Source organism: Jaculus jaculus, chromosome 4 (assembly GCF_020740685.1).
Source record: "Jaculus jaculus isolate mJacJac1 chromosome 4, mJacJac1.mat.Y.cur, whole genome shotgun sequence".
In the NCBI taxonomy this organism is placed as follows: Eukaryota; Metazoa; Chordata; class Mammalia; order Rodentia; family Dipodidae; genus Jaculus; species Jaculus jaculus.
In genome coordinates this window covers 20,904,882-20,928,732 of record NC_059105.1, presented here as the reverse complement: position 1 = coordinate 20,928,732, position 23,851 = coordinate 20,904,882, and the positions used below count along the sequence as shown (strand labels likewise).

The following is a 23,851-nucleotide window of genomic DNA, read 5'->3' as shown; positions in this document are numbered from 1 at the left end:
GGCTACGTAACACTCTAGAACTGGTTTCTTTGCATTTATTCAAGGTGCCATTTATTAGGGACTTAATTGTGCCAAACACTACTATTACGGGTGCGATTTCCCCTCACAGCCACCTCACAGGTTAGCATCATGTCAGGGATGGAGGTTTCAGAAACCATGATGCAGTGATTGGGATCTGTTGGGCCGCAGGGTAGCTCCTGCTTGTTTGTTGCCAGTGGCTTTGAGCAACGCCCATGAGTCCAGGAAGAAGGGGCTTGCAGGGGCCTATGTGCCTGGCGCCAGTGGTTGCTAAACATTACTTTTCTTGTCATAAATTTGAGTTGAAGTCCATATTTGAAGGAAATTCTCTAGATGGCATTTTTATGTGTTCTTAGTTAAATTATCAGCTGTGAAGTCAACTTTTCACCTGGTGAGTGAAATTAGAATGTAGGGCCGCAGCTACTCAGTGATGGCGAGTGGCTGGATAATGACTCTGTTCTGGAAGCCTCTATTAGTGTCTATTAATCTGTTTTTTTCTCTTAGACAACAGACAGCCCTTTACTGCTGAGCATCACTGTGGGGAGGAGGGTACAAAAGGCAGGGACAGTAGTCAAAAGCAGGAAGTACTCGGTGGCAATGACCACAGCACCCAGGAAGCAGGTGTGATTTTGTACCAAAACATGCCCTCCAGAAGTGAGTGGCATGAAGCTGTCTTATGCTAGGGCATGTGCAAGCTCCAGACAGAGAAGCTGCCAGGCCCACCCATCTTTTTCCAAATGCCTACGTCTCCTGGCTACACATCAGAGTCCGCTGGCCTGGCACCTGGCCTCAACCCTGTGTGACAGAGAGGAAAGAAGCAGAAGCCCACTCCTGAGACCCGGGCTATTTATAGGGCAAGCCCTAAGGAAAAGCCAAGAAAGATTCCTCTAAAAGCACAAAACCTTGCTTTCCCAGTAACAGGGATGACATCACTGTGAAGTTCATTTCTTTTTGCTTACTCACTGTCATTTGGCCCTCTGGTTACTCTTTCCTGATTCTTGTTTTTATTTTTGGGAACCACCAAACTTTAGCCCTGGGCCTTGTCCATAAATGTGTTCTGGACAGCTGAGCCAGGCAGGCCAAACGGACATATGTTCTGAGCTTTTGCTGACGTAACTGGAAAATAAATGCACCTTATCCCTTCTGGGTTCTGAACTAAAGGATGTGTGGCCAGGTTGTCAGGAGTTGAAAGAAGGAACATGGGAAAAACAGGACAGATGGAGACCTGATCTAACATGCTTTTTAGCTGCTGGATCTGACCATGCCCGAGCAGAAGCCTTAGCGGAGCGTTTCCTTTGTCAATGAACGTATCTCCTTTCTTTGTACCAACTCAGTTTGAGCTCAGTTTCGGTGGATTTGTCTCCCTGAAGGGGCCCCAACTACAATGCACCCCCCGCCTTGGGTAGGAAGTCTACATCTAGGTCTCCCTTAACAAAGTCACAGCACAGGGCTGGGTTTCATCATCTTGGCAAGATGGGTACATGATCTGCAGAGCCCTTGCCAGTGCTGATATTCCGTGCCCAGTGACGGGACAGAGTCCAGAGTGAGGAGGATTGGGGTGCCTATTGTTGTTGTGAGATCTTAGAGATGCTGGGGTCCCATCTTTCCACAAGGGAGACCTTCGCACATGTCTTGGTTAACAAAAAAAAAAAAAAAAAAAAAAAAAAAGGATGCATTATATCCTAGCTTTTGGAAGGAAGGTATCTATGTATGCGTATACATATAATTATATTTTATTCACAGATGATTAACGGTTTTTATTTTCTTTCCCCGCACTGTATTTCTACCTCCTTTTGTCTTAGGATTCTAACCTGCGGAAATGTGATCCCCAGTCCAGAGGGTGGGGGGAGCTGGCTGTCACCACCAGCTCCCCATCAGCCTGAGTCAGCCATCACCACCGTCAGTTCCGTCCTCGCTGAGACGTTCTGCGTTTGCCACTTGGTAACAAGCCACCCCAACAGGACTGAACTGGGGAGGCAGGAGGTGGAACCCAGGACACACTGGTCTTTGTAACCCATGATGCTCCAAGCTATAGACAACTGTTCTATTTGGGTCCCCAAGAGTTATCTGGAGCCCCAGCATGCCTTGAGCGCAGCCCTGTGATTGGAACCCAGGTAGTTCTCAGCATGAGGGGGCTGAAAAGCCACCCTACCTGGGAGACAAGGGAAGCCTTAAAGAAAGCCAAGAAAATTTCTCCAAAACCACAAAATCCTGACTTCCTTCCCCCCACCACCCCCGGCATTCCCAGTTTGCAGTCCAGTCGGTGGGTCCAAAAAAAAAAAAAAAAGACGGCTTTCTGAGTTGAGGCCCGTAGGTCTCATCCCTAACTGAGCTTCCCAGGGCGCCCTCTGGAGTTGGGGTAGAAAACAGTGCTTGGACCATGACGGGACACAGCCAGGGCTCCAGGCTGCGAGACAACGCACAGGAGTTGGGTCGCGCGCGGGGTCAACCGGCTAGCGCCCTCCCCCTTCCCTTCTGGACGCCCAAGGCCACCTCGGCCACCGGCTTGCACCGCAGTCTCAGCGTCTCCCAAACCCCCCGCCCGACCCGGGTCCCCACGCAGACACCTCCGCCACCGCGGAGCCGGATCCCCGGGGCGCCCCAAGCCTGCAGCGGGCCCGGCCTGGGGCGGGGGTTCCGGGAGCTTTTATTTATTTATTTATTTATTTTGTTTTTTCGAGGTAGGGTCTCACTCTAGCCCAGGCTGATCAGGAATTGACTATGTTGTCTTAGGGTGGCCTCGAACTCACGGCGCTCCTCCAACCTGTGCCTCCCAAATGCTGGGATTGCAGGCGTGCGCCACCGCGCCCGGCACCCGGAGCTATTTTTAAAAGACGCCTCGGTGGGCTGGGGGAGGCGGATCCGGCTTCCCGGCCCATTGTCTGCGCGCCGGAAGGCTCGGCAGGGCGAGTTTGAACCGAGTGCTGCGCGCGAAAACGGAGGGTGGCGCGGGGCCCGGGCGGGGCGGGGCGCGGGGGCGGGGCGCGGGCGTGGTCGCGGAGGGGCGGGGCCGGCGCCCTCGGGCCGCTGCAGGCTGGCGGCGGCGGCGGCAGCGGCGCGGGGACAGCCAGGCAGCCGCGCCGGCAGCAGCACCAGGGGAAGCCCGCGTCCCCGCCTGCGCCACCGCGGCGCGCCCGGGGAGCGAGAGCGTGCCCGCGGTGTCGCCCACGGCGGGCGAGCACTGGGCACCGAGAGCCGGTAGTCGGCGGGGGGGCGCGGCCCGAGGACGCCGACGAGCATCCTGCACCGCGGCACCGGAGGCGGCTTCGCGGGAGACAAAAGCCACCCGGGAGACACGCGATGCCCGCGGGTGGCGAGCCGGGCCGGCGCGGGCGCGGGCGCCGCGGAGTCTGAGCGGGGACGCCGAGGTGCCCCCCGGCGGGTGCGGGCGGGGCCCCAGGTGCGCCCGGGCCGCAGCGGGGCCCGTGACGGCTCGGGGGGCGGCGCCCTCCCGCCGCAGCCGCAGTGGCCGGCGCCGCAGCGAGGAGCCATGGGCAACATCTCGTCCAACATCTCGGCCTTCCAGTCTCTGCACATCGTCATGCTGGGCTTGGACTCGGCCGGCAAGACCACGGTGCTCTACCGGCTCAAGTTCAACGAGTTCGTGAACACCGTGCCCACCATCGGCTTCAACACCGAGAGGATCAAGCTGAGCAATGGCACGGCCAAGGGCATCAGCTGCCACTTCTGGGACGTGGGAGGCCAGGAGAAGCTGCGGCCCCTGTGGAAGTCCTACAGCCGCTGCACGGATGGGATCATCTACGTGGTGGACTCGGTGGACGTGGACCGGCTGGAGGAGGCCAAGACCGAGCTGCACAAGGTGACCAAGTTCGCCGAGAACCAGGGCACGCCGCTGCTGGTCATCGCCAACAAGCAGGACCTGCCCAAGTCGTTGCCGGTGGCCGAGATCGAGAAGCAGCTGGCATTGCACGAGCTGATCCCGGCCACCACCTACCATGTCCAGCCGGCGTGCGCCATCATCGGCGAGGGCCTCACCGAGGGCATGGACAAGCTCTATGAGATGATCCTGAAACGCAGGAAGTCCCTCAAGCAGAAGAAGAAGCGGTAATGAGCCGGGCAGCGAGCGAGGCGGAGCGAGCGAGGCAGGCAGTGAGTCCGAAGTGAGTGAATGGACGCATGGATGGGTGAGCGAGAGCCCGCGCCCGCGAACAAAGACGGGGAACCAAAGCGATGCTTCGAATTTTTAGAACGCAATCTCTGTGTCCAAGTGATGCAGGACTTGGGGACTGAAGCCGGGTGTCGAGGCTGGTGTACCAGCCTGCTCTCCACCTGCCCCACCCCCACACCGGCTCAGGGGACCTTTTGTCTAAACGCTTGAGCTACGTTGGGGTGTGTGTGTGGGGCGGGGGTATCGGAGGGGAGAGGACTTGCGGACGTGAGGGTCCTGCAGTGCGCCCTCTGGCCTCAGGTGAAAGGCTCGGATGTCAGAAGACAAAAGCAAATTTTTTTTTTTTTTTACCTGCTATAGCAGGGCTAGAAGTTCAGGCTGCCCTGCCCCCGCTGGGGGGGGGATCGTGAGTTACCTGAGGTATGCAGTGCCCAGAACCCTGGGGGTACACATGCTGGGGGGTGGGGCAGGTGGGCACAGGAGCATCACTGGGGGAGGGGGGGTTGACGGCGGAGCCATGGGAGCTGATTTCATGTCACAGGGCAGGCCCCTGTTGAAATCTTATTTGTCATGCTCCGGGCCAAAAGGAGGTGATGGCTGAGGCCATCTCAAGACTGCCTGAGGACTATGCGGCAGCTGGAGGGCTGGCCTTGGCTGGGAAAAGCCTCCACGATGCCCCCTTTCAGAGTGTGTGGTGGCTTCAGAAGACCGGGTTTGTTGAGAACTGCTTGTCAGCCTGGAATGAGACCTCTTCCAGATGGCTTGGGCCCTGTCCATGTGTAGGTCACATAAAGAGACAGACCAATAAAAGAAAAAAAAAAAAAGGAAAAACATAAACTGTTGGAGGTGAGGGTAACGGAAGCACTTACTGTTTGCAGGATGGTTAAGGTGTGGAGAGGGCAGGGCTCTTGGCATTAATGGCGGAGGGGGGGGGTGGGCACAGAGACCTCCCTCCCTACTGTATAATTGGCATAAATACTAGACCCATATGTGTGGAATTTTAAATTCCCTTAGCCTACTGATTGGTTTGTATGAGCGCACCCGCTACAGATGTGTGCTGAATTGCAAACTGGTTTTCTTGCAAGGGATGTCTGGCAATACTAACCGCGTGGTGATGGGTTTCAGACATGTTTTTATTTAAAAAAAAAAAAAAAGCTTTTACAAATGAATACTCACCTTAGAAATATTCACCGTAGGAAAAACAACCTTGCCCTTTTATGTCCCTTGACGCTGCAAGTGGCAACATGTTCACATCTCTAATTTGGTTCATTGTGGCCGATCTGGTTTCAGTATTTCATTCAAAATGTCTCGTTAGAGTATTTGATGTCGCGCACCAAAAAATAAAACCCCACCTTGTTGCAAAAAGCTGACCTCGCTGCATGGATTTAAAAGCAAGGGAGACGCGTGAGGAGGGGTGAAGTCCTGGGGTTTTCATTCTGCGGGAACTGGCCTCCCGCCTAGCCAGCCAGCGCTTTGGGCTCAAGCAAGCTACAATGAGTGCTCGAGATAAAAGGAAGCAGGCGTGTGACGTAATGGTCACTGGTTCTCAGGCACTTCACAGTTTACTTGAAAGAGGCTTTGGAAAATAGATAAAGTGAAAGAATTAAATACATATTTTTAATAATGTAATTTTAAAAAAATCCTTTATAGTCAGGATGGAGCCTGGGCTTGCAGAAGCAGTCTTTTGTCCTGGCACACAGTATCAAAATGAAATTTCCAAGTGTTTGGTTTTTATTTCTTCTCTGAGTCCATGTTTTCAGGTAGAATTTTGGGTTTTTTTTTTCCCCCCCCATGGAGGCTGATAGAAATTGGACATGGTCATGCTTGAGCATGGAGTTACATTGTAAGGCCACCCCTATTGTCCATGACGGTCTGGAAGTCGATTTAAGAGCCAGAGAACAAGTCCGGCTTCCTGCTTGAAACCCAGTTCTTAGAGGATGTTTTAAAGCTGAAATCTGGCAGCCCATTTCCCTTCCTCTTGTCCGAGTGTGTGGTACCCTCCAGTGCGGGTCTTCTTGCAGACACCAGAGCAAGTACAGCTAGGCAGGAAGCCTGCACTACCTGTTTACACAGCGACGGCGCGCTCACTGACTTCTCCATGGGCCGGTCCCATCGTCTGAAGATTCTGTATAGAATTATTAAAAAAAAAAAAAAAAATCCATCTCTCTTTATTTTCTTCACATGCAACAATTTCTTAAGCACTTTGACATTTTGGTAGTTCCACACTCTTGAGAGAATAATATATTTATTTTGTGACATTGCAGATGCCAAATACTGTCCCCTTGTTGTGCTGACAATACCTGGCTCCAGGTCACTGTCCACATCCTGGCCTGCTTGAACGATGGTGCGGGATGGTTTTGTGGGTTCTTTTTTTTTTTTTTTTTTGCATCACCAATACTTAAGGGTGCAGTTGACTGTTAGTATTGTGCAGTACCGTCAAGCCCTGTGGTGTAGCAACCGATAGTTGAGTCTCAGTTTATTTCTGTAGTGTTTGACCTATTACCGACCCATTTCATCCATGGCAACAAGGGAGCCCAGAGAAAAATTACCTTGAGGTGGTGCCCCTAGGGGATCCCCAAAACTTGCCAGGAGGGATTGGTGATGCCTTCTCCCTTCTGGAGATCAGATGGGCTTCCGTAGAGGAGTTTTGCCTCCTCAGATGAGGATTAAGGTGTTTGCTGATGGGCACAGGGGAGCCAGTTTTGTTTGAGAGCAATTTCTCTTCACCAGCTGTGGCGCTGGGACTGTGCCCCCTGGCTTCGGTTTTTGGTTCTACTGCTGTAATTCTGTCTCCATCACCCTTTCCTTTGTTTCCACCCCTTTTCTAATGCGTATATGATGCTGTGAACAGAAATAAACTATTTATACAATCAAACCCTTGGAGACTTTTATTTGTGGGTTTTTCAAACTGCTGTGTTCACTTTCCAAGCTTCTGCCGAGATGGTGCCTGGAGTTCTAGTGGGTTCCAGGGCTGCATCTGTCAGAGGCTTTGCTGGGGCGCGGTCGCGCTCACCTTGAGGGATGGATGCCAAGGCTCCTGGACTTGGCCTAGGGCTTGGATGCAGGTGCCTGTCATCCCCCTGCCTGCCACCCCTTTGTCTGCCTCCCTTCCTCCCTGCCTTGCCTGTCCTCAGCACAACTGGTTATTTTAAAAGATCTTGAATTGTTAACACCAGTATTACATAGTTCTGTCGCTCAAATGGGGCCCAGTGTCGGCACAGTGGACAAAGCTGTGGTGGGGCCTGGCTGTGTCTCTGCTCAGTACGGGGGCTCAATACTGACCCCACCAGAGATGCTCCACGATGAGTCCTCTTCAGTAGTGTGCAGTAAGATACTGGGCTTTGGAGACTGTTCAGAAGTGTTCCACTCTGAAGAAATCAATGTAACCTCTGACAAGTGCAAGGGGAGTCCTTGGCTGGCTCTGAGGTATGAGCCCAATAGTTAGTAGAGTGACAGTTAGACTCTTGAGTATCTGTCTCTTTAAGTTTGGAGTCCAAAAAAAAAAAAAAAAGAAAAGAAAAATTTCAGGGGCTGGAGGGATGGCAAAGCCAAAGGACCCAGGTTTGATTCCCCAGGACCCACGTTAGCCACAGGCACAAAGGGGCGCACACGTCTGGAGTTTGTTTGAAGTGGCGGGAGGCCCTGGCGCGCCCATTCATTCTCTCTCCTCCTCTTTCTCTGTCAAATAAATATAAAAAAATATTAAAAAGGTTCATTTCTGGGGCTGGAGATGTATCTCAGAGTGCTTGCTTAGCATACCTGAAGCCTGGGCTTGATCCCTGGCACTGCATAAAGCAGGCATGGTGGCAAACACCCGCTATCCTAGCACTCCGAACGTGGAGGCAGGCAGATTAGGAGTTCAAAGTCATCCTCAACTACCGATGAATTTGAGGCCAGCCTGGGCTACATGAGAATCTTTTTTTTTTTTTTTTTTTTTTTTAAGGATTCAGTCCCAACTGGTTAGGACACTTAAGTTTTTGTTCAAGTTCATTGATTGCTGGGCCTCAGTCATTGGGAGGATGAAGCAGTATGGGTTAGGCTCAGCCGAGTGCCTTGCCCTGAGCAAGTGCTCAGTGACTTCAGATGTCAACCCAGTTGACTACAAATTGCAGGTAGGATGCAGGTCACTGCTGGCTGTCACGTTGCTATCTCCTCCACGCTCCTATGGCTGCCAGTTCCATCCACACACAGCAGAATGGAGTGGTCTTGTCACCTGACAATCTGGGAAGGACTGCATGAGGTGCAAGCTAGTGGTCTTCAGGCCCTTAAGTCCATTACTGTTCAAATGCCCCACACTACTAGGCTGGAGTACCCTCAAACAAGGAGCACCCTCAGACAAGGCTGGGAGTACTCCCGGACAAGGACCGACGTCCTCTTTGTTGGCATCTGGCCCAAGGTTGAGTAAGTGCTCACCAAGTGCTGGCTGAAGGAGTCAACTGGTGTGTAATTGATTTTTAGTTGCAAACATTAAATGTAAAACAAACTTATTCCCCATTAAATGTGCAAGCTAAAATTAAAATGGGGCTGGAGAGATGGCTCAGAGGTACTTGCCTACAAAGCCTAACCACCTGGAGTTGATTCCCCAGGACCCACATAAGCCAGATGCACTAAGTAGCACACGCGTCTGGAGCTCATTTGCAGTGGTAGGAGGCCCTGGCGCGCCCATACTCATTCTCTTTGTTGCCCTTTCCCCCACCCAGATCAAAAAATAATTAAAAAAAAATGAAAATAGTCAAAATATTCTTCCAAGTGAGTGTTGTGGATTTAACATTGCCCTGATCTTGTTGAAGGCTGCTGAAATTTACACAATGCTAAACATGGGTCCTTTCCAGGTCATGACTTCGAGCAGTAAGTGGCCTCCATCACGCAAAATCAGCATCTCTAGCTTTCCCCAACTCAGTTCACATGTGGTCCCAGTACCAAGTGACACTTGCAGAGTCTGTCTTGCCTAGAGAGGGGCACACCTGGAGATTCTTGTAGCTTTGAACATGAAGGGTACAACAGTGTGACAAGTGTGTGTCTGAAACACAGGCCCCTGAGTCCTGGAAGGGTCACAGGTAGATGACACCTGGCCAAACTCAGGAACACTTCCTTTGGTCCATCTAAGTTGCTGTGTGTGTGTGTGTGTGTGTGTGTGTGTTTGTGTCTGGTAATGCCTCATTCCACCTCCAGAGTCTGTTTAGACAGAAGGCAGCATGTGTCACTAGACTCATGACAATTACTAGTTTTGGAACTATATCCTACTCGGGACCAGTGGGGTGATCCTCTCAGGCTGGGTCACGATGGTGCACTGACAAAGGGCATGCAAGAAGACAGAAAAGCCCCGCTCCTAACCCGTGCCTACTCAGTTTGCCATCTATGCTGCCATCCACAGACCAGAGCCTGGGGGCTCAACACGCTCACGATCCTATGCCAACGTCTGAGAGCAATGCTTGTCTGAGGATGAGGTTAGAGTGGGCCAGCCCAAGGCTCTGTTCAGCTCCAGAGTTCTGCTCCATTTCGGCCTCTGCTCTAGCTGACTTACACAGCAAGTGCTGACCCTTGGAGTTTGATATAAGATGAATGTCACTCAAGTAACTTATTTTCACTATAGAATGTGACTCCTCAGATCTCCAGACCATCAATTATGTGTCCTGATTCCAAACTAGAATTTAATCGATACTCGCATTTTAGGGCAAGTGTCTGCCTGTAGATTGCTGATCCTAGCAAGTCAAGTTATTTATGACCAGGCAAACCTGTTTTCACTATTCTCTGCTGTATCCCAGCATGCCATCCATGCCTCAGACGTACAGCGAATTCATCTTGCACACAATTTGCAGATTCCATGTTCCACCACCCTGAGGACACTCAGAACCTCGGAAGCAAAATCCCAACTCAAAAGATGCGTGTTCTCTCCCAGGCGCACGAGGTCAGGTATTTCAGGTCACTACCAGGTTTAGTCTGAGTTTCTTCACTGTCCACTGTGGGCCCAGTGGCTGTGTGTGGTTCAGGGATTGTGGGGAACCAGGATGACACATATGTAGTGTCTTCTAGAAAGAGATGTCCTCTCAGGGAAGGAGCCAAGACAGACCTCTAACACAACCCCTCTGGGAATTCTAGCGTCCCATCCACATCCCTGCTGGGGCCCTGACCACACCTCATGGAGATTTTCTTCACCTGTGTTTCTCCTTCTCTCCCATAGAAGTCCCTGGGCAGAGCGCCTCTGGTTGCTGTTTCCTTGTCTCAGGCTTGGCAGACACCCGGCTGCCCTCAAAGCTCACAGTCGGCTAGGGAGATGGCTCAGTGGACAAAATGCCCACCACGCAAGCATGAGGGTTTGAGTTCGGATCTCCCCTCAGAAAATGCTAGGCATAGTGGCATGCTCCTGTAATCCAAGCGCTGGGGAAGCAGAGACGGAAGATCTCCTGGGCTTGCTGCTTACCTTGTCAGCTGAAGCCGTGAGCTCCGGGTAGGCAGGGGGAGACCATGTCTCAGAAGACAGATGGAGAAAAACTAAGGAAGACACTCGGTGTCTACCTGTAGCCTCACACACACATGCCCTCCACACATATGGACATGCCTACACATATGTATGTGCATCACACAGGAATGCATGCAGATCAAACCTTAAGGTCATTGAAGAGCCTCAGTGGCTGTCTCCCCCAGAGGTACTCAACACCAGTCCCTCTGTGTCTTACTAATTCTGCTCTTCCTGATCAGTGCCCTGGGCAGCTGGGCCCACCTCACCCTGCTGATGGCAGCAGCGGTCATACCAGCTACAGCGTGTTGATGCTGTGCCTGTCTTACCTGAGCTGCTGGGGTGCCCGCTCTTTCTTCTCCTGGCAAATCTATCTAGTATCCAGAACATTGACTGAGCACCATCTCGGGGAAGCATGAATGCTTTCACAAGAGAGCCCTGGTGCTGGCAGGGCCGGGCATGCTGACCACCTCAAAACAGCCTGAATCTGGTCTGTGTCACAGGCTCTCGCAGCTCCCACATCATGGAAGTGACAGGACAGGAAGCCCCCTTGGACAGAACAGAGATTACAGTGGAACCACTTCAGAAGCGGCCCGTCTCATGGCCCCTCTTACCAGAAGACACCTGCAGGTTTTCATAAGCGTAGCTACGAGTCAGCTGGGCTGTTGTCATAAAGCACCACAGGCTTGGTGGCTAGAGTGACAGAAGTCTAAGTCCCAAGGTCAGGGTGCTGGCAGTTCACTTTCCGGTGAGGGGTTGCTCCCTGCTACTTCTGTGGCTAACTCAGAGAAGAAAGAGGGAGATCTGGTCCACTTTCCTTTTTTTTTTTTTAATTTTTTATTTATTTATTCGAGAGCGACAGACACAGAGAGAAAGACAGATAGAAGGAGAGAGAGAGAATGGGCACGCCAGGGCTTCCAGCCTCTGCAAACGAACTCCAGACGCGTGCGCCCCCTTGTGCATCTGGCTAACGTGGGACCTGGGGAACTGAGCCTCGAACCGGGGTCCTTAGGCTTCACAGGCAAGCACTTAACCACTAAGCCATCTCTCCAGCCCTCCTTTTGTTTTTTTTAATGTTTTATTTATGCAAAGACAGAGATGGGCGTGGTGGTGCACACGTTTAATGCTAGTACTCGGGAGGCAGAGGTAGGAGGATCACTGTGAATTCGAGGCCAGCCTGAGACTACATAGTGAATTCTAGGTTAGCCTGAGCTAGAGTGAGACCCTACCTCAGAAAACAAAAAGAGAGAGAGAGAGTGAGATTGGGTGCACCATGGCCTCCAGCCACAGCAGATGAACTCCAGATGTATGGGCTATTTTGTATCTGGCTTTCTGTAGGTACTGGGGAATTGAACCTGGGTAATTAGCCTTCACAGGCAAGCACCTTGATCCCTGAGTCATCTCTCCAGACCCCACTTTCCTTTTCTTATGAGGACACTAACTACCCTATCATGAGGATCCCACTTCCATAACATCTACACCTAATTGCCCCTGTAGACCCCACCTCCAAACACCATCATACTGGGTATTGGGCCTCAGCATGGGAGTCACGGAGGGGTGGAAACATTCCACACGGACACTTCGTCATCATTGTCAGGCAGTGAGGCCCGGGACAACAAAACACATCAAAAGACCAGCGATTTCACGTGGAAGTGTGGACTTTGGTGTGTGTTGTGTGGCACATGTCTATCCGTGGCGACACCCTTCTTTCTGGCCTGTGGGGGTCTCTCCAGACTGTTCATCTGATGATCATGGGGAATTATGGGTAGGAAGATGACTCAGCATCTGACCAGAGGTTCCTGAAAACTGACTAGAATTCCGTTCAAAGTGCTGGTTTGGTTTGAATTCACAAGCCCACAACCCTGCAATGTAAGGTGCGCATGGTAAAGCTAAGGACTTAGAACAGCATCAAAGACAATGGACTGAATACAAAGACACAAAACAGGCAGCCTAGGTCAGAAAAGGAGCAGAGCACACCACATGCAAGAGGTCCCGCACCCACGAGGTCCCCCACCACCAGCAGTGTCCCCACGGCAGGCTGTGACTGTCTTACGTCTCATCAGATAATGAGGTGGAAGTCAAACCAGGGCTGCACTGTTTTGCTTTCTTGGTTTTTACTTTATTTTATTATATTGTGGTGTGTGTGTACATGTGTGGGTGAATGTGATGGATAATCTTGGTTGTCAACTAGACAGAATCTAGAATTATCTAGGAGACAAACCTCCTCTAGGCATGTTTGGGGGTAGTTTCTGGACTGGGCTACGTGAAGTAGGAAGATTCACCCTGGCTGGGCTCCAAAGTAAATGGGCTTATCCGCCTCGCTCTATCTGACCACGCTAAGACCACGTCGAACAAACATGGCCACAGGCACATGAACGTCTGCCCAGACTTGGGTAGAGCCTGCTGCTGGCCAGGCCCTGGCAGTGAGGGGGCTCGGTGACTCAAGAGGGGGGGCACCAGGCTCCTCCCAGGCCGCCCCCTCCTCCGCCTGCGCTCTCCAATGTGCACCTCTGCAGGCAGTGGCTAATGTACATCCTAGCCTGTTAGCACGCGCTTTATCTTTAAGATACAAATGGTCTGTGCTGTTAAAGGTACAAGTCTTAGATTAAGGGTCATTCAAGGTTTTAATATATACATGATTTGTTCTAACCTGTTTTCATGATTGTTAAAAATGTGTTTCAGAAATTTTACCAAGAAGAATAATGTTCCAAGAGCCAACAGGTGATAAAGTCTGAACCTAGTTGTCAGTTCCTTTGGGTATAATTAAGTGCATTTCTTTTTTTTTTTTTTTTAAAGCTTGATGACATAAAAATGATTTTAAAAATCTGAGTGATGAATGTTGAGTTGTCTGTAAAGAATCAGTGGAATGTTTGCTAAAAGCAAGAAAGGGTTTTGTCAATTTATTTATTTATTTTCGTTTTTCAAGATAAAAGTCTCACTCTAGCCCAGGCTGACCTGGAATTCACTGTGTAGTCTCACTATGTGGCCTCGAACTCACAGCGATCCTCCTACCTCTGCCTCCCAAATGCTGGGATTAAAAACATGCACACCCTCTCCACACACACAACCCCACCGCCCCTCCCAAGAAAGGTTTTTATTAATGGTTCTCATAGACAGTTAAAGAAAGATATGTGGTAAAGATTTAAGATGCTTCTCTGAGACTTTACACTGCGATAGCATGGCAAATGGTAAACTCAAAGCCCAAGACTGTGAGAATGTCTGAGTCAGTTGAACAGGAGAAATGTGCATTTGTACAATATACAAGAAAGAAAAAAATAAACAGTGACATGGTTTTTAAAACGAGTAAATTAAAAAATGCTAAGGCCAAAGAAATCTAAATATTATAGAGTCAGAAATATGTATAATGTACAATATATAAGAAAGAAAAAAATAAACAGTGACATGGTTTTAAAAATGAGTAAATTAGAGCCAGGCGTGGTGGCACACGCCTTTAATCCCAGCACTTGGGAGGCAGAGGTAGAAGGATCACTGTGAGTTCAAGGTCAGCCTGAGACTACATAGTGAATTCCAGGCCAGCCTGGACTAGAGTGAGACCCTACCTCGAAAATAAATAAATAAATAAAAATAAAAATGAATAAATTAAAAAATGTTAAGGCCAAAGAAATCTAGGTATTATAGAGTCAGAAAAATGTATATGTATAATATATTAAAAAGTGACATAGTTTTAAAAATGAGTAAATTGAAAAATGTCAAGGCCAAAGAAATCTAGATTCAGCCTATTTCTAGCGAGGTCTACCCACATTAGACACAGGAAAAACTTCGTCACCTCAGTGTGTCACAAGGTCACAAGCAGAAAAGCTCTTGCAGTTGTTCTTTTCTGTAGGTAAATTCAAGATTTTGCCCCCAAATTAAAATCCCAACTCTTTAGGCACCACAGTTTCTCTGCACAAGGCACAGGTCCCGAACAGCCTCACAGCAGGAGAGGAAAGCACCAGGCACTGGGAACCTGGAGAGTCTGGTTACGGCTCTCGTTCCCTTGGTCTCTGGCAATTACCAGGAATGTGCCAGTGGACCCAGCCTCGTGGGACACCTCGAGGACCATCAGGGGGCAGGAATGACCCTTGTACATTGTGGGTATACTGCCCACAACCAGGTAGGGGCAGGGTGCATCCTAGATTCCCTTGCTCCTCAAAGCCTACTAATCTTTCTCTACTCCGCTTCTTGCCTGGCCTATAGATCATAAGATAGTAACCATTTGCCACCTCTTCCAATTTTCTCCAAGAAAACAATGCGTTTTGTGTATAATATTGCAACCACAGGGTAACATGGGAAGATGCCTGGTACTCTGTTCTATCACTTTCTTGCTCACAGTAATGTGATTTCTATTAATAGACTGTCATGTTCTGTTTAAACATGTTTAAAAAATCAAAAAACACTGACTGTATTCAGAGAGGGATAAGCACCGCTCCTGTCTTGGACCCCAAGCAGATTTAACTGAAAGCACGTGTTCCCCAATAACCTTCTCTGGAGACAGGCTTTGCCACCTGGCTCTGTGACAAGCAAAAAGGAGAACAAAATGCTTAAGGATAATATAAATACTTTATCTTTTGTCTTTGGTTGCTTAAAAAGCATTTCATTATTTCTCGCTATGCAAGCCACAAGCATGTTTACCTATGGCTTAAAGCAGGCTAAGATCTTAGAGTTAATATCATGTGACTGGGTCATCTTGATTTGTTACATGATGTCATAAATGTCACTCAGGGTCAGTTCTTTTTAATAAGTTGGTGAACCTGTTTATGTCACCATGCTTCATGATATCAAAATTAAAACTCAGTTCACTGATGTTGGTCTGCTCATAATAACAGTTATAAAAATTGACTCTAAAATGTTCAATGAAGAGCTGGAGTGATGGCTTAGTAGCTACAGCACTTGCCTGAGAAGCCTAAGGACCCAGGTTCAATTCCCCAGTACCCACATAAGCCTGATGTACACGGTGGCTCATGCGTCTAGACTTTATTTGTAGAGGCTAGAGGCTCTGGCATGCCCATTCTCTCTCTTTCTCTCTAATAAATATATAAAAATAATATTGAAAAACTATCCAATAAAGATATGTTTCTGTGTCTGCCCAGCTTTTAACTACAGGGAAACTAAATCTTAAGAGCAAGGTTTAGTTAGTAACTTGACAATTTTTTTTGTAAGAGTATATTTAAGTATGATATCTGTGAATACTATAACTTTAAAGATAGTTAATTTTCTGTCTTTTTCATGTTAATTCTGCCACTTTCTGAGTCTATCACTTAGGTTTTGTAAAAAAAAAAAATCTGGTTTTAGTCATTGTGACTATTGCTCATGAGGAAGCAAAGAAGATTCCATGTTCTAGCAACTTCTATGTTTCTTAAATTAAATTAAATTAATTTAAAGCCTTGTTGAGGGGTCTCATCCACAATTCATAAGTAAAAGTGAATTAACCCCTAAGTTGTAACACTGGAACCTGTTTTACAGTGAAACAATGGTGATATCATTTAGACATAAACAGTTGGGAATCTTGTCTAAACATTATATATCTTAATAGTCATCAATAAAAATATAGAATTGCTTTATGTTAATCAATGTATCCCTTTCATATAAAATTAATTGCTACATATCCACTTGTAGGATTAACTGAAAAATATCACTTATCCAGATATAATTTCCTCTTTCAAAGCAAATTTATTAAGGGTTATATTTTGTCCAGTTGAGACTGAAAAAGTTATTTTAAAGCCAAGCTGCTTTAGTTTATCAATGACATGATTCTACTTTACTCTTATTCAAATACATGTAATCAAAGTCCTAGCCAAGATTTATTTGAGTGTTGCAGTTTTGAACTCTCAAACTCCTATTGCTTTGAACAAAATTAAAATTTTGAACAAAATCCTGCTCCAGGATACAATGCTCAAATAATGCTCTTCCTTTGAGAAAAGTGGAGCTGAGCTCTACTGTTGTTATGGTTACCTACAAAGGTATGCGGACTAATCTAAAATGCTTTCAAGGATGGCAAGACTTTGCTGCCACCTTAATTGCTTTTTTCTCATAAAGACAATTGACAAAAGATGATTGAGGGCTGGAGAGATAGCTTATTGGTTAAGCACTTGCCTATAAGACTAAGGACACCGGTTTGAGGCTCGATTTCCTAGGACCTATGTTAGTCAGATGCACAAGGGGGCACATGTGTCTGGAGTTCATTGGCAGTGGATGAAGGTCCTGGCATGCCCATTTTCTCTCTCTCTCTCTATGTATCTATCTGCTTCTTTCTCTCTGTCTGTTGTCCCGGCCAGCGGAGAGTTGAACAAGGACAGAGGGGAAGTTAACCTGAATGGGAAGATTCAAACAGACACAAGGAAGGAGATCAAGCCAAGTTTCTGGTCAAGGCCTCCAGAGTTTATTCTTACATGTAGGTTTATATAAGGTTGTAGGGGAAAGGGAACGTAATCAGGCCAAAGATCACAGAGTTACTGGCTAATCTCTGTTTCTTTATCAGTTACCAGCAGCATGGGGGGAGGGGGGGCTTATCACCCAAGAGTACAATTTCTTTATTTCTGGTAACTGAGCATTTAGATGAGGAGATAGAAACTTAACTTGCTATATGGCGGTTTCTGTCAACATGGCCGAGGTTAGTCTCACAGCTCCCAACAGTCTGTTGTTCTCAACTAAATAAATAAAAATGGACAAACGATGATTGATTATTGTCAAATCAATGGATTCAGATTTGTTAGTCATAAAATTGTTTCCAAGCCTGTTACTATGTTTTGCCTATACTTACAGCTATTAGATATTTGAAGATAAGATATGCATGCTTTCTATGTTCTAGCTATGGCTTGCAATGTCACCAGGCAACTCAGCTTGAATGTTAAGTAGACTGGCTTGAAGTTTTTGTACCACTGTTTAACTAGATCTGTTTGGCTAACGGCAAAAAGTGATCAGACGGTCTCCGCACCAGCACTTTTCTTCCACACAGGTAACTATCCTTCCTGGTGCTCAGTAACCATATGTAGAAGCCAGCTGGGAACATCGGAGCTAAAGGGCAGTGAGTATTTTGGCCCCTGCTGTCAGTGAGACTGGCCCCAGGAGATGACAGAATACTTTAATGGTATCTTTTGTCTCTGGTAAGTCAACTGTCTTTTTCACCAGGGGAGACATGGAGATACAGAGATTGGACCCCAGACAGTGCAAAGCCTGCAAGGAAAAGTCAGCAGAAGAACACACCCTTGGAGCTTCCAAGGGAAGCTGCATGGTCAGCAGGACCCTGACTCATCCCAGCAGAAGATAAATGCTAAGAGAGCCATAGAACTCCTTCCAGGGAACCCTGGGCTAGAGTGAGACCCTATCTTGAAAATATGCATATGTACACACACGCACACACATACACACACACATTGAATTTGGGCTATCTTTATGGTTTTAAACACCCAGCAAGAGAATATAACCAAAAGAACACACAATATAAACAAACATTCAGGTTTATAGGCTCCCCTGTTTGAAATTATATATAAATATCCACTTTGCTTGTTCATATACCTAAGGCTTTTAACACTTAGCTCTTACATGTACTTATGCCTCCTTCCAACAGGATAAGATCTCCTCTTACTATCTTGATAATAATCATAATATTCTTAACTATTTATCTTTCCTAAGCATTATCTCAGGTTCAAAAGAACAGACCAGAGAAAAGGACCTACACGAACATGATGATGAGACATCAGGCTGATTCACAAGAAAAGGAAAAGCCTTTCCATCACAGACCTTTTAGTTAAACTTCCTCTAGGGGTGAGGGGGGTGGTTCTCCAATCTCCATGCTTTGCTATCCTATTCAGCTTGAAGAAGTTAGAGTTCATTCCATTTCTCTAATAGCACAGTTCCCTCTGGGGAGAAGGACTTAAAGGGATGAGGAGCAAAGTAGCTTTTTCACATAGATGGTCAGCTAAGGACAGGCCCAAAAGAACAAAGATGCTACCACTCTGCCCTGGTGGGACCAGAACTCGAATCTGATTCAGCCTCATCCAAAATGGCTATAACCAGCAGCCACAGTGGCACTTCTTGATTCTCCTTGAACTTTCCCTGGGGTTAGCACCTGTGGTCCAGCTCTTCTGAAGCCAGCATTCCTCCTGGTCTACCAACAACTCAGAGTCCTTCCTGTACACCTGAACAATGCTCACTCTATTCTGATGTCTAATCCACATACATGGACCTAAGCTTCATGTAAGATGGAGATTTTTCCCCAGAGGTTTCCCTCATGTGAGGAGGATTCTTCCCTGGTCTGTACCTCTTTCTTCCTGGCCAGCTATGCTGGCTAGGAGGGAGGAGCTCCTCTTGGCTTGAGAGATTTCCTGATTTTTTTATTTTGTTGTTGTTGTTGTTTCTTCTATACCTCCAACTAAATAAATTCTCCATAACTTATTCTTCTGTGAGCCAAAACTTTTAAAACTTTTGTTAGACATGGACAAAGACCAGAGACCTTGGGATTTCTAATCCTACCCAGAGTTTGACCCTTCCCAGCCCCAGTATCCTTCCCCACCGCGACTTTCATTTCAATTGTGTTCTGTTGTCCCCTACCCCTCATCTTAAGGCATTTTCCCCTGGCCCCCTTGACCCTTTCCCAACATCCTGGTCACTACCAACACTGCAAGTTAAACATGCAAATCTTAAAATTCAAAGCTAAGTTCCACATGTGAGAAAGAACACGTGATGCTTGTGTTTCTGAGCCTGGATACCTTGTTCCATATAATATTTTCCAGTTCTATTCATTTTTTCTGAAAGTTACATTTTTCTTTACAGTTGAATAAATTTTCACTGTGTGTATTATCCTCATCCTAGATGATGGACATCAAGGCTGGTTCTGGGAAATTGAGATCTATTGTTTCGATAGTCTGACACTTGAAGAGAGGGGTGTCTCGTTAGAACCTCTCTCCTGACAGAGTGGTTCTAAAATTACATTACAGATCACGTCCCATAGCTAACTAGCTAAAATCTATTTTACAGAAACAAAAGGCTTAACTCAAGTGTCTTAGAAGATAGAATCTGATATAAAATCGGGTCTTATGAAAAGGTTGCAAGTTTGATTATAAACAAAGGAAAAAAATCTTCAAGTGTGAGTGCTTGTGTGAATGAGTGGAAAATATTTGTGGGTGGCTTGCTACTTACATGTCAGAATCCCAGACTCTCCCTCCTTCCACCTGACCACGCGTAACTAGTGTTGGATTTTGGTAATTCAGGATACCTCTGGACTGAGATGGGAACCTACCACCCCCCCCCACCTCTACCGCAGCACATCCCCCAAGATCCCTCCCTCAAGAAACAGTTGCCCTCCTCTCCACAAGACTCCCACCCTCTTTTGCTTCCAATGTCTTCTGCTCCATCTCTTTTGTTCTCCCTCTTTCTGTCTTCTCTCTCTCTCTCCACCCATCACAAGAAAGTCTTAAACTCAAGAAACCTTTTGTCTCGGTGCGCTCCCGACCCCAAACTTGAGCACTGAGCATGCTCGCAGCGGTGTGCTTCCTGGGCCAGGCTGGGTGGGGTTTCGCCTGGGGCTGGTTTCCTCTTCCCACAAAGTTAACCCTGTCTCCTAAGAGTGAACTTTTTTGAAGTTGAAATAAGTTTCTTTTTTCTTTCCTTCATGAGAGTAAATAGACTTCCAGTACTATCAGTCCTTTTTATAAAAGGATTTTAGTGATAGTTCTAGACAATTTTGCTCATTAAAATAAATAAACAAACAAACTTGGGTAGGGTGAACTCCATTCTAAGCTTTTGGAATATGTGAGCTCCGAGATTTGCCCAACCTCTACCCATGTTCCACCAGCCACATGCAGGCTGTCCATTGGGGTCTGTGCATTGGCAGGCGGGCTCATCGGTATGCTTCTGGAAGACTTAAAAATTAATTTTTAATAAACTTTGGAGTGTCCCTGTGCAGGCAGGGCTGCTATGGCAGTGGGCAGAGGGGAGCTGCTAAACCAGTTTGTCCAGGAGAGCTCTCCAGGATCTTCTACCGTGAAAGGAAAGGAGGCAGCCGAGGGGAGCCGTGGTGCTGAGGCTCTGGCTGGGGAGAAACCAGCCAGTCAAGTTTCCAGCCTCTCTGACAAGGTGACACAGCTTACAGCAATGCTGAGACTCTGCAGGGACAGCTGAAGGGAAGCTAGAGAGAAGATCTGTGCAGTCTTCTCCAGAGCGGGGTGAAAGGGGCTGTGTGTGGAGAGAACGGACGCATTCTCATTCTTCCCTTCTCCTCTCCGTGAGCTTTGTATGCTCCGCCAATACGTTAATGAATAGTGAAGGACTAAAACCTGGCAAGATGTGTGTGTGCACATGTATTTACCCTGTGGCACTCCCTGCACTTGCTGCGGTGGCCAGAGCGGAAGGTCAGATGTTTGGCTAAAAGATTTGGTGAATTGCTCAGGAGGGATGTGGAAGAACCTGGGTGCTGAGGCAGAGTCCTTGCATGTCCACACACTAGAAGAAGGACCCAGACCTGTGCCTGCTCAGGGGAGAGGCCCCAATTGTCTGGGCAGGAAAAGCTAAGCGGACTCCTTATCAACACGCACCCTGCCCCAGTACAGTGGGGCTTTATTGAGCCGTGCTTAAGGAAGATGATGTTCTAGAATTTCCTGACCAACAGCTGACCGCCAGCTCCATCGCCCACCACTGCAAGCTTACCACCCCCTTCCCTCAAGGATGCTTTTAAATCTTACCTTTCACAAGTATTTTTTATTTAGGACTGTTTCTTTGCATCTATCTTTCTTTCTTTCTTGAAGGCTGTCTTCATTTATCTCTGTGATTGCGTTTTACAGACACACACACACCAGCTTTCTGTACAGCCTAACCCATATGTCCCAGGGCGAAGCAGTAAGTGCTTTCACAATGCACGGGTCCATCCCCAGTACAGAATGCGGTTGGACCATGAAAGGAATGCTGCACACCAAGGCACAAATAAGCCTCAGCAAGACCAGGCTGGGTGGCAGTACGATGTAGCACTGCACGCTGTGTGGCAGAAGGCGGGCTGGTGCTGCCTGGGGCGGAGAAGGTGATAGAAACAGCTGGGCAGGGTGGGGTCATTGGGAGGGTTGCTATTTTGTGAAGGTTTTTCAGGAAAGAAATGCTCTTCATTGGTAAATGCTCATTTCATAGTTGGGCTGCTTTGAAGACAGGGTACGGGCACTGGCCTGGACAGGTAGACGTTGAGCCAAGTGAATGTGTCCTGCCTGCCTCTGGGCCTTGTAGTCCCCAATACGTTCTTGCTTTAACCCATCAAAGACAAGGCATTCCACCTAAGGACTGTGAAGCTCAAAGCTCTCCCCATTTTTCCACTGGGTGTTCCTCTTAGGGGCAGCTGTACATGTCCATATTCAAGGACTCAGCCGAGGCTGCTAAATAGTATTTGCAGAGATGCTAATGGTGTAAGGACCGTGCTGAGGCTCGCTAGGAGTTCTCTCAGGTATTCTGAAGAGCTCCATCAGCATGTCAACAGTGAGAGACCCTTGATCTTGACAGCCTTTTCAAATTCCTGATGGAAAGTAGGCTTTTCCAGCTTGATGCAAGACTATTGCTTCCTGAGAATTCTCCTGGGACCAGCATTCCTCCCAGTGGCACAGGAATTTGGGGGTGTCTAGGTCAATGCACCAATAATTTGGAGTATCCACGATTCTTATCTTATGAATTTGATGAATGAAACCCATAATCAGAGGATAAGGCTCAGAAGCATTTTATTGTAGCTTAGTGCATTACCAGAGGAGCTTAAGGGAAGGAAGGAAGACATAACTCTTGCTCTAGGAGGCGTGATGGGGTCTGGGAAGCCCAGAACTTAAAGGAAGGAAGGCTGGCAGAGCTCTTGCCCAGGGAACAAGAGGGGGTTTGAGAAACCAACCTCTGGACTCAGGTTGGGGGTTTTTATGAGCTCCATGTGATTAGACTGGAACCAGTCTAGTCCTGGCGTTAGGCGTCTGGGGCCAGGATTTGTGGACAAGGGCAATCTTGTCAGAAACCATAATTCCCTAGGAAAGGTCTCCTTGGAAGGGGGTGAAAGGACCCCCCAAGGGGTCAGAGATAAAGAAAGGCCAGACCTTTCTGACCTCTAGTCAAGTGTAATGACCTAGATTTTCTGCTACAGGCTCAAGGACAATTCCCACACTAAGTCAAGGAGAAAGCTATTCACTTTGGGGTCCTGTTACTCCTAAACTCCTAAACTGGGGGCTGTGTTCACAGGAATACCAAACCCGCTGTGTGAACTAAGTCATGTAATAAGCTCACAAGCAAATATACCAATACACAAAGATGAAGTGGCCCCATCGATTCAAAATCGATTTAAAAATATTTGCAATGAGATAACTATGGTGCAGGAAGCCATGCAACCTGTAAAAGGACTCAGGACTGGCAGATCCTTCAATTCACACCAGCCCCGCCTCTGGTACTCAGAAGCTTGGGAGCAAGTGGGATGTCTGCGGAGACGGCCCAAAGCTGTTGACTCAGAGAAAAAGTCCATTCAGGTTTCACTCCGGGGAAGGCACAGACACTGGGGGCTTTGAGACCTGTTAATGGAGGACTGAAAGGGTTCCTTCCGGATGATCTGCCTCACTGCCCCCTCGCTAATCCTCTCAGCACTATGAACTTCCTCCTCGAGCCCAGGGTGAAAACGGTGCTTGCTTCAAAGGAATTTAAAAGAGTTGTTTGTTTGGTTTTTTCCCCTTTTTGAGGTGGGGAGTGCTTAGCTCGGCAAGCTGATCCCGCCCCTCACCTATTCTTAATTACAAATAGAGGAAGCCAGTCACTGTTACTTGGATGAGGTGAGCAGCAATATGTGATCAATTCAGCGGCATTTGCTTTAGAGACTTAAGTCATCAAAACATGAAACCAGTGTGAAAAGAAACGAGGGCTTGGAACTTTGCATCAGCGGATCTCAGGACACAGTTGTGGAGGGGCGAGGGTTGGTCTGAAGTGACAAAGGCAAGTCAGTTGTTAACCAGGTCCAAACCCTGTGTGATAACAGTGATGTATTTCAATGGGGTGAAAACTTACAGAGATGCTGGAGGATAAAAAGAACAGAAAATAATAATGATCTTCCTACCCACTTAGAGCAAAACAAAACAGTAGCTCATTATCAGCTCTGAACAGAAAATGAAAGGACACTGGGCAGGGAATCCTCTGGAAGACTGGCACTCCAGAGACACTCATGGAGGGTTTGGAAAAGAGGAATGCCATCACCCTCTCCTGTATAGAGCCAGGGGAGGCTGCTGGCAGATGTGGCTGCCCTGCCCTGTGTGCAG

At 47.9% G+C, this 23,851-nt stretch overlaps 1 protein-coding gene across 1 annotated transcript; it reads left to right on the top strand.

Annotated features, from left to right (window-relative positions):
• Positions 1–3,467: 3,467 nt before the first annotated feature.
• Positions 3,468–7,022, top strand: Arl4c (ADP ribosylation factor like GTPase 4C). The gene has a single exon (XM_045148064.1). It carries the CDS (start codon positions 3,509–3,511, stop codon positions 4,085–4,087), a length of 579 nt encoding a protein of 192 aa, XP_045003999.1. The 5' UTR covers positions 3,468–3,508; the 3' UTR covers positions 4,088–7,022.
• Positions 7,023–23,851: the final 16,829 nt, after the last annotated feature.

Excerpts from the sequence above, each read along its gene's own strand:
- Arl4c (XM_045148064.1), top strand. The coding sequence starts at position 3,509 with ATGGGCAACATCTCGTCCAACATCTCGGCCTTCCAGTCTCTGCACATC.